This window comes from Montipora capricornis, chromosome 2, assembly GCF_036669925.1.
Source record: "Montipora capricornis isolate CH-2021 chromosome 2, ASM3666992v2, whole genome shotgun sequence".
NCBI classification, from domain to species: domain Eukaryota; kingdom Metazoa; phylum Cnidaria; class Anthozoa; order Scleractinia; family Acroporidae; genus Montipora; species Montipora capricornis.
Window position 1 is genome coordinate 18,544,285 of NC_090884.1, and position 10,007 is coordinate 18,554,291.

A 10,007-nucleotide genomic window follows, 5' to 3' on the forward strand; every position below is an offset into this window, starting at 1 on the left:
CATTCTCCACCAAAATCACGCGCACGTTCTTCATTATAGTTGAACTGCGCATGGCTCCATGAGAAGTTACGTGGGCCCAAAAATTTTGGTACGGTATTTTTGGTTTTAAAATGGTGTAGTGTAAGCCAAGTTTGCTGTGCTCTTTTTTGGCACCCGTGCCAATTTCAAAAGAGCCGTGCCAAAAAATTTCTGTAGTGTAAACCGGGCTTTAAGTGAAGCAAAACGGTGAGGGAGTTTGCCGAATGTTGGAATATTTCATGCCAGGGTCAGTCTCCTTACAAAACTGGACACCGAATGAGTGTAGAAAATTATCGCCAGCTCAGCATCTTGTCGCTCCTGATAATCAAAGATAAGCTTGTTGTTTAAGTGTCACTGTGTGTTACTAGCAACCAGCTCTTGTCTTAAAGAGTAACAGGCAGTGAGCTAGTCTGTTTTCTGACTTTTTCACTCTTTAGAGACAGCTTTGATGAATTTTGTGAAATGGATTGATATTTCAGGCCCGTAGGCAGGTTTTTTTGCGGGAGGATGCGATCCAACGAGGAGAGGGACCAAACGAACGCCGTAGGCGCGAGTCTTTAGTGGGGTGCGGGGGAATGGCCCCCCAGGAAATTATTTGGTTGTCTGAGACTGCATTTCGTGCATTTTGAAGGCAGTATGATATGAAAACAGGCAGCCCGGAAAAGCGAACTTAACTCTTTGTCCACAGGACTACATTCCAAATATGGCCGTAAGTATTACTGAAACATTTGAACTTCAAAATGGATTTTTTTTGGCGCAGAGACCCACTTTACGTATGTAAAGAGAATAATGTCACTATTTAAAAGAACAAAAATAGAAATAAAGGTGAAAATATTCATTTATTCATTGGGTTTGCTGCAGCAAGCCATGATGATCAGAAGTACTGATCATCGTGATCATTCAATAGTGTGCCAAGCTCAAGCTTCCTTGGGTACTTCTTAGCAAACAGATCAACTACTTCTTCCAGACCAGTGTCTGTTAGATACTGGATGTGCAGATAGATAGTGGAAGGGCCAGAAGAGAGCCCCTCTTGCGTAATGTTGGCTCTGGTAAAAGTGTGTAGCCGTCTTAGAGCACTCGCACCTCAATTTTACTCCACAAACAGTGAATCAGAACAGTACTATACTATATGTATTTTTATCAATTCACTTTTTTTAAATCGTTGGTCAACAAACATGGCGTGTCGGCATCTCAGTAGTCTCTGTTTCCAGCATGCTACTGCACGTGTTCTTTAACTTTCGTTTTTTAGTTCCCTGTTTTCTTTATCAACTACCTGCTCTTGAATTTTTTCAACAGTACTTCTCAAACTCGTTCATAACAAATAAGCCAAAAACAAAAGAAATCACCACCGTGAAGGAAGTTTGGATAAGTGGCCTTAATTAGCATAAAGTTTCGCCAACTTTGATTCCAAATATCTCTTAAAATACTTATTCCTTTGAGAAGCAATATCAAACACTCGAAAGAGTGTTTCATCAGATATCCAACCACCTCGAAATCGGTTAAAAAACTCGGCCTTCGGCCTCGTTTTTCAACTCGCTTCTCGGTGTTTGGATATCCGATGAAACACTCCTTCTCTTGTTTGATGTATTGCTTTTAAAATGTATTTCGACGACACACTGACGCTACTACACAAATACTTGGATAACACTTAGCTGACTCAGCAGAAGTCAATTTCTGAGCAATGGTGGCTCACGTGATCTTACCAATTCTCTTGTTTTATAACTAGTGCAGCTGATAGTGAGTAATAAAGAAAGACGCAAAGCAGGGACAAATGTATTGTATTGGCCGGTTGATACTATCACTGACGTTTAACCCATGCTGCCGAAGGCTACGAAGTTTAGGTAAATATTAAATGAAGCTGCAGAAATTTGATTTTCCATTTTCAGTCATACTAATCCACGAGGTGGCGTGGGCCCGCGGGACATCAAATGTAAGGCAAATTTTCTTTACACAGAAATAATCCTATTTTGAAACCCTACGGAATTAAAGACCATTAAAGTAATTAATTCTAGAAAAACTCTTTTGCTGCTTGATTGCTTACGCAACAAAGCACGTGTTTCGTTAAGTCACACAATTTTTCAAACTTCAGTGGCAAATGTAAACTCATGATGGATCCACGTGGCATGCTTATTCCGCAAGCGTACTAGTAAGAAGATAACATTTCACTTCACTCTACGTTCGTCTTCATCACGACCAACCACAATCAGCAAAGAAAACGGTTGTTTGAAAAATCTGTCAAGTCATTCGATTACTACAGTCTTTATTTGCTGGAAAGAGTGACCAAGGTTAAATCAAGTTGGGCCACGGAGGATCAAATATCATAATCTGCGTCAGGGCCGCAGCATTTTTTTTAAAAATCGAGATAATGACAACCGCCTCGAGCAACAGTAATCTAATTCTGGATGAAGAAAGTCAACTTGTTGACGAAGAGCAGGTATATCCTAAATCGAGCAGCTTGATTGTGTGTAACTGGGCCCTTTGTAAAAATACATTGGTTTCGTATGGAGGAGCACACGCGAACCATGCTAATTATAAATACGTTAAACATATAAATGCTCTTTAGCTATATATTTGGTTGTATTTATCAGTAAGAAGCAAGAACTTCCCTGAAGACTTCACATTTGATCCGTGTAAAATTACCCTAAAATTATTTAATATTGTTGTAGAGATTAAAGTATTATTGACTTGCACATTCTGCCATCTTTTTGATATTTAGACGAATACTCAAGAACGGACAAAGTGGATTTGCGGGACATTCAGGAAACGAACATGTCAGTGGTTTATCCCAGCTACTGAAAATGAATATCTGTAAGTAATATTGCAAGTTTTTCTTATTTCTGTGTCACACGTGTTCATATTTCGAGGCCTCAATGCCTGAACTGAGCCGCAGCCAATCGAGGTCAATTGAGACATTACCTTGAAATATTTTCAACAGGGATGGTGAACGCGAATGGCATGCTTGTAACACTTCGATCGCCATAATTAATGGTCCAATTGTCCAATGTTTACTGCAAATAAATAAGAAGCGAAGCTGATTAAACAGGATGTTGTTCACGAACGATAACAACGTATGTTTTCACAAGGCTTCTGTCACGCAAATTGTGTTTTCCTTTCGCCTGTGCTTCTCGATCATTAGGTACAGAAATGTGAATCCTTGAGGCCCCGCCTTGCCCCTTCACCTATACATTTCGTTGCAAAATTGATTGTTTTCCTTTGCATAAGTTTTCATTAATTTCCTTTTTGAGAATTCACTTACAGGTCATTAATTACGCTAGATTTGTCAATCTATCGATGCTGTTTGCTAGGCTGAATAGAAAAGTAGACAAAAGTGATTTTTTTTTGTAAAATTGACTGCTACCGCAATGAAAATATTCTCATCACCCCTCGAAAATCGATGGCACCATCGTATCTTTGCATTCCAAAGCACAAAAGGTAAAGTCTTGTTTATGCTGCTTATATAGCACACGTTTATATTGATTTCCTATGATGGATGCGATACTGTGACCCGCTCTTACAAGGCCAGAATTTGGCTGTCTACCTGAAGGAATGATTTGTGTAAATGCGAAAGACACCGGCCTTGAAGCTGATATCCTTTATCATTGTTGAATTGGTCGATTTTCAGACCACACACTAACCGGGTGCAGGGTCGTCTCCAGCTTCTCCTAGGTTCTGGAACAGTGCTTCGAATTCGCTACTCAGAGCTGACGGATTTGCTGCTGGTTTTGTACATCAGCTGGACCGCACTGGTTGGAGGATAATTGTCCGGGCAGCCGTTAAGACAGTGAAAAAGTGAATAAACTGGAACACTGGGGAGTGAGGATAGAGAGGAGAGGTGACAGCGGGCAGAATCCGGCGCTCGAAGAGGCACCTTTGAAATTCAGCTGCCGATCATGAAGAACAACAGTATTATACAATCATGGCGGCCGGTGCACATCGATCACAGACTGGTTATTCTTACGTTGCAAGTGCCATTATGTTTTAAAACAAACAAATGCCGACATTTTGATGGATATCTCCGAGGGCTTCCCTTCTGCAGCGAACTGATTACTAGCTCGAATGCATGGTAATGGTAAGTATTTCATCCCGTGTCTTCAGAAACGTATTTCATGGCTGGCGAAACCCGTTATAGAGCTAGGATGATAACTTCTGCTGCGATACTTGGAATAATTTCACAGTTACAGCCTCTTGATATTATGAGTTGACGTTAACCACTGCTAAAATCAATTCGCCCGATGGAAGCCAGCGGACCTCGTAACTCTGCATATTGCTATAGCCATGGCACAGTTAAGGGGGGGGGGGAGGGGTCATTTTCAGCAACATCTGATGATAGCAGCATTTACTTGATTGACAAATTAAACAGGTATAAATTATCTTTCAATTGCTTGTCGCTTCTTGTTGACTACACCTTTTTCCCAGAAGCGATTTAATTTTTATGATCTTAGGGTGCCCTACGGTCGCCCTACGTGGCAAATGTTGACGACGCTTTCCTGAAGGCTTTTTGAGACAACAATCTAGTCTTCTCCAGACAAGTGCAGACAAATGTGATTGCTGCCATTGTGAATAAAAGGGGGTTAGTTTATGGAGATCCGGATCTTTCTTGGTTCTCTCTCGGAGGTCGGTTTCTGCTTTAGCTAAAGGTGCTTTATTAAGAAGAACATTTTTTAAAATGTTTATCGCCGCTGTTTGTATTTTATTCTTAATTAAGCTACGATGGCCGAAGAGCAAGAATGCTTTTAAAGGTGCTTTATCTCAAACGATGAGCCAATTGCTGTCTAAGTGAGAGGGAGCATGCGTCTTGGAAGGATGTCTGCTGCGTTCTGCTTGCCAGAGGACGAAGGATAAGTCGCAAGCAACAGTGATAGCAGGGTTTGCACGTTAGCCATCCGGCGGTATCATCAACACCGTTGTTTGAGAGCCTTCCACATCAATGCCGACCCGCTCCTTTGAACAGTGATGATGGGGGTCTGGACGTTCTAGAGTGAACATGGATTGTAAGAAGGGGCCAGAATCGATATGCGGAATGGCTTTAGGAGCTAAAAAAAGATAACAACGAACAAGGAAGGGGGGAATTAATCATCGATCGTTGCCACACAAAGCTGGAAGATTCCAAACTGTAAGGCCCTTGGAAGGGATGGCGTAAGTTATTGGATTAAGAAGCCCACTTCTCTACATTCCAGAATAGCAAGACAGTTAATAAAATCCTAAATGGCAAGAGTAGGCCTACAGAATGGATGTTTTGTGGAAGGACAGTTTTGTTTCAGAAAGGATCTTGAAAAAGGTAATGCAGTCAATAATTGAAGACCTATATCCTGCTTACCATTAATGCGGAAACTGATGACAGGGATCGTTGCTAACAGCATGTATCAGTTTCTGGAGAGGGAAAATAAACTCCCTGATGATCAGTAAGGGTGCCAAAGGGGTGGACGTGGAACGAAAATATCAGCTGCTGATTGACCAGGCTGTGTCGAGAGATTGCCGGAGGAAGCAAACTAATCTGGCTGTGGCGTAGATTCAAAATGTTTGGAAATGTTTGGTGTAGCGGATAATGTCAGAAAATTCCTAAGTGACAGCATGCAAACATGAGAACTTGAATTGACGTCATGTGGTGAGATGGTTTGTCACCTCTGATTTTTGTGTTATGTATGATCCCATTGACCTTGATACTGAGAAAGGCGAGAACTTGTTATGAATGGGGGAATAAGGAATTCAGAATCAACCATCTCTTATTCATGGAGGATCTAAAACTATTTTAGTGATCAACGTCACTCACTTATGCAAACTGTGTTGGAAGGTGAGCATCTAATGACAGTGGGAATGTGGAAACAAAGCATGGTCGTTCAGAGCAGCAATATAGTCAAAAGCATTCTTTGGGAGTGGTATCAACGTTGCAGAGCATCTTACATGCCAGTCAGTAGTCCTATGTTACAGGAGGAAGCACTTGCTATAACCCAAAGGCTCGGAAAGAAGGAATTCAAGGCTTCAAATTAATGGCTGGTTAGAGAAATGGAAAAATCAACACAACATTCACAAAGAAATCTATCCGGCGAAGAAGGAGATGTCGATGACGAGATTGCTTGCAGCTGGATGGAAAGAGTCAAAGAACGTACCCTGGGATATGCCCCACATGATATCTGGATGAGTCGGGGGTTTCTGCAAAGCGTTGCCCGAAAAGTCCCTCACAGAAAAGAAAATAAGATGTAGGGTGGAAAGCAAGCAAAACAGAAAGTTACTTTTGCTTTCTTTGCTAATGCAACTGGGGAAAAAGAGCCATTAATCCTGATTAGCAAAAGTAAAACGCCTCGATGTTTCTAAAGGTCCGTGAGCAAAGTCGACCTACTGGTTGCTATTACGTTGCATTTCCGAAGGCTTGGATGCAATCAGATCTCATGATTCAAATTCTACAAGTCCTGAACACGAGAATGAAGAATGCTGGGAGGAGCATTATTTTTTTTCTTGGCAATGTTCTATGTCATCCAAGAGAACTAATCAACACGTTCTACAGCAGGTTTGACATAAAAACTGGCGTCAAGCAGGGATGCAATATGTCTGGATTCTTGTTTTTGATCATAATGGATTGGGTAAAGAGAAGAACAGTTGGAAATGGTGAGAATGGTAAAAGATGGAGGTATACATCCAAACTTGATGATTTGGACTTTGCAAATGACATAGCTCTAATTTCCTCTACCAAACAGCAGATTCAGAATAAAACAACAAAGCTGGAGGAAGAAGCCAGACGAGAGGGGCTCAAGGTCAGTACAGAAAGACGAAAACGATAAGGATTAACGCAAGAAACCGAGACAAGATTGTAGTCAATTAAATGGATGTTAAGAATGTTGATGAGTTCACATACTTAGGAGCAAAAGTGTGTAAGGAAGGAGGTGCTATGAAAGACCTGACGAACGGACGATCCAAAGCAAGACGTGCATTCGTCAGATTGAAGAACATGTGTCGTTCCAATAGCATCGCAAGGAAGACAAAGTTGAGACTGTATAAGACACTAGTAGTGCCGGTATTGTATGTGGATGCGAGACGTGGAAACAAAGCTATAGATTTATTCCACCACAAGTGCCTACGAAAGATCCTACGCGTTAAATGGCAGGATCATGTCAGTACTAAAGAGCTGTTGGAAAGGGCGAGTACGAAACCGCTGAGTGAGGAAGTGAAGTATCGTAGATGGAATATGATTGGTCACATCTTGAGGCAAGACCGTAATTTGATTCTAACATTGCAATGAGCTGGGCCCCGGAAGGGAAAAGAAGGCAGGGAAGACAACATGGCGACGAACAGTTCAAAAGGAACTTTAAGAGGCAGGGTGGAGATCATGGGAGGAAACGAGGATGATTGCAACGGACAGAGAACAGTGGAAGACCTCTGTAAAGGCCCTATGCACCACGAGGCACGAGGAGGATAGGTAACAGGTAGGTAACAAGTGTACAGCATCAAAGTGCCATTCCTCCCAAAGAATACAACCTCGAGAACTCAGTGCCTAAATGCAGAAGTGATCAAGACCTGGAAGGTAAAGTTCAGACAGAAGCTTCTTCGGTATGTTTGAAGCCAGGCAGGACGCGGCAATGTCCATACAAAGGCAAGTGACACGGTGAAATCAATCGACCTTCTCAAGGCCATCAGATGGATGCAACAAGCATGGGAAGAGGTAAACCCGAGCACTATCGTGACGTGTTGGTCAGCAGTTGGTGTCTAGTCGTCTGATGAAGGATGCAGAGATAACCCCTTCGCAGGAGAAGAATTGCTTACTTTGGAAGGGCTCATTAATCAGGTGCAAGACCCCACAAATGAAGGTTCAGTGGCAGTGGATGAATACATTGACGATGAATCTGTTTCCTACTTCCAACCTCTGATTGATGTTCGTAATGTTGAATGGACAACTGACGTCAGGAATGAGCTACTGAAGGTACCTGATGAAAGTGACGACGACGCCGCCACACTCCAGCAAGACGAACGTAAACGAAGTTTCAGTCGGTGAGAGAAGTAAGTATTAGTAGTCGGTGATGCCCTTGCTACGTTTTGCTGAGTTTTACGGGAATGAAGGACGACGAGATTGCGTGGTGGTTAATAAAACTGAAAGAAGATGCATCATTATTAATATTGCAATACCAAGAAATGTTACATCATAAGTGAAAAGGAGCAAGAGGAAATGGAAACATACCAGAAATAATAATAATAATAATAATAATAATAATAGTAATAATAATGATAATGATGATGATGACGATGACGACAAGAGCGGAAACATAGCGTACTTGTGTCGCACCTTTCCCGATCGGTTAGCTACACTAATATGATCTGCACGATCAGTATGATCCACCGGGGGCAGAACCGGTATTCCCCAGACTACTATTTTCTTTCCAAACTTTAATTGTTCTTTAGTTGCTGTTGTGGACGAAAAAAACATGACCACAGTGGCGACGCCTTGTTGTCTACTGGAAAGAAAGGCGACGAATGGGAAACATCTAAACACAGTGTGTGTAAACCCACCAATGCTTATGGAGAACTAGAGTTCCAAGGTGCGGGACAGGTCAGTCGAGCAAAGGTAAGAACTTCTTTAGTCCGCTGAACATGCTTGGTTGACCAAATTTCGTCATGTCATACGTTTGTTATAAATAGTACTCGCCACAATTTTTTTCCAGCCAAATCCTCACGCCCCTGGCAGAGGCAACAAACCTAGATTTTTGAAAATTACTTATCGCCTAAAGTTGTTGTTTTGTGAATATTGGTCAATTTGGCTTTTTGTACGTATTGCATAAAGTTAACATCACTATAACAGTTCCAACAGATTTCTCTTTGCTTTCTCTAGTTAGCGTGGCATCTGTCTTTTCCTGTGCCTCAAGATAAATATGGAGGCATAATATGTAGGGGGGTGTGCGTCAAGGGAAGGTAACATGCCCAGAGTGTTCAGTTTATCATAGCAGTTTAATTTCTCTTACCAGTACATTCGAGTTTCTGATGACACCGACCCCGAGATGGCTTTGCAACTTCTCTCTAACGAGTGGAAACTAAACTTCCCCAAGCTACTCATCTCAGTGACCGGTGGTGCCAAGAATTTTGTCCTTCATTCCAAATTAAAGCAAGTCTTGAGACAAGGATTGCGTAAGGTATAATAATTGCCGTTACATTTTTAAGGTAAAAACAACTTAAAGAGAAACACTTTCATCCTTGACTCTGATGGTGAATTCAGTGCAGGAAGTGCACCCCAATCAATTATTTAATGGGAAGTGTTGTTTTTTTTTTGTACTTGGGACATCAGAGTATTTATTTCTTCCAGAGAATTCTGGGTAAAGCTATTTTTAGGACTCTCTGTTTTTCCAAAACCTTCGTAAATAACTCAGCCGAGCAAAGTTACCTCTTGATCGTCTCCAATTTCAAAAGGATGCTGTTCCCCTAAAAGTACTGAACAGCTGGGTTGTTGCAAGCAGGGTTGGTGTCGCTAAGCCAGGTCAAGTACTGACGACTCTGTAATGACAACTTAATCACGGAATTAACGTTAGCCATTCTTTGAGTGCTAGGCCCTTAAATGACTTATCAATAGGCCTTTTGCAACTAACGATCACATGGTACAAAATCCGCCATGCTGGAGGGCAAGCTCATTATTATTCCCCCACAGGGACATTAAAACAAAGAGACCTGAACCAGTCAAGCTTGACTTGCCTTTGTTTTAATGTCCCTGTGGAGGAATAATAATGAGCTTGCCCTCCAGCATGGCGGATTTTGTACCATGCGATCGTTAGTTGCAAAAGGCCTATTGATTTTTAACCGTAATTTTTAAGAATAGGAACTCGAAATTCCGTACAAAATCTTATTTTTGCGAAGCATCGTTTTATTTTTTATCATTTTATTGTGTAGGGTCGAAAAGCGTTCTAACTTTGAATATTTTGATTCGCGTCTGTTCTAAATCGATTACATAACTTGTTTGCGCAGGCCGCTCAAACTACTGGAGCCTGGATTTTTACTGGCGGCACAAATACTGGTGT

At 41.6% G+C, this 10,007-nt stretch overlaps 1 protein-coding gene across 2 annotated transcripts in view; it reads left to right on the forward strand.

The window, feature by feature from the left end:
• The first annotated feature begins 2,114 nt into the window (after positions 1 to 2,114).
• The window catches only part of LOC138038993 (transient receptor potential cation channel subfamily M member-like 2), a 167,093-nt gene continuing 159,200 nt past the window's right edge, over positions 2,115 to 10,007 (forward strand). For both annotated transcript variants that reach the window (XM_068885126.1, XM_068885127.1), the window contains exons 1-5: positions 2,115 to 2,452; positions 2,735 to 2,826; positions 8,407 to 8,569; positions 8,967 to 9,131; positions 9,955 to 10,007. The exon at positions 9,955 to 10,007 is cut by the window's right edge and continues 145 nt beyond it. In XM_068885126.1, the coding sequence (XP_068741227.1) occupies positions 2,384 to 2,452; positions 2,735 to 2,826; positions 8,407 to 8,569; positions 8,967 to 9,131; positions 9,955 to 10,007 (542 nt within the window). In that variant the 5' untranslated portion in view covers positions 2,115 to 2,383. The remainder of the gene's footprint in view (positions 2,453 to 2,734; positions 2,827 to 8,406; positions 8,570 to 8,966; positions 9,132 to 9,954) is intronic.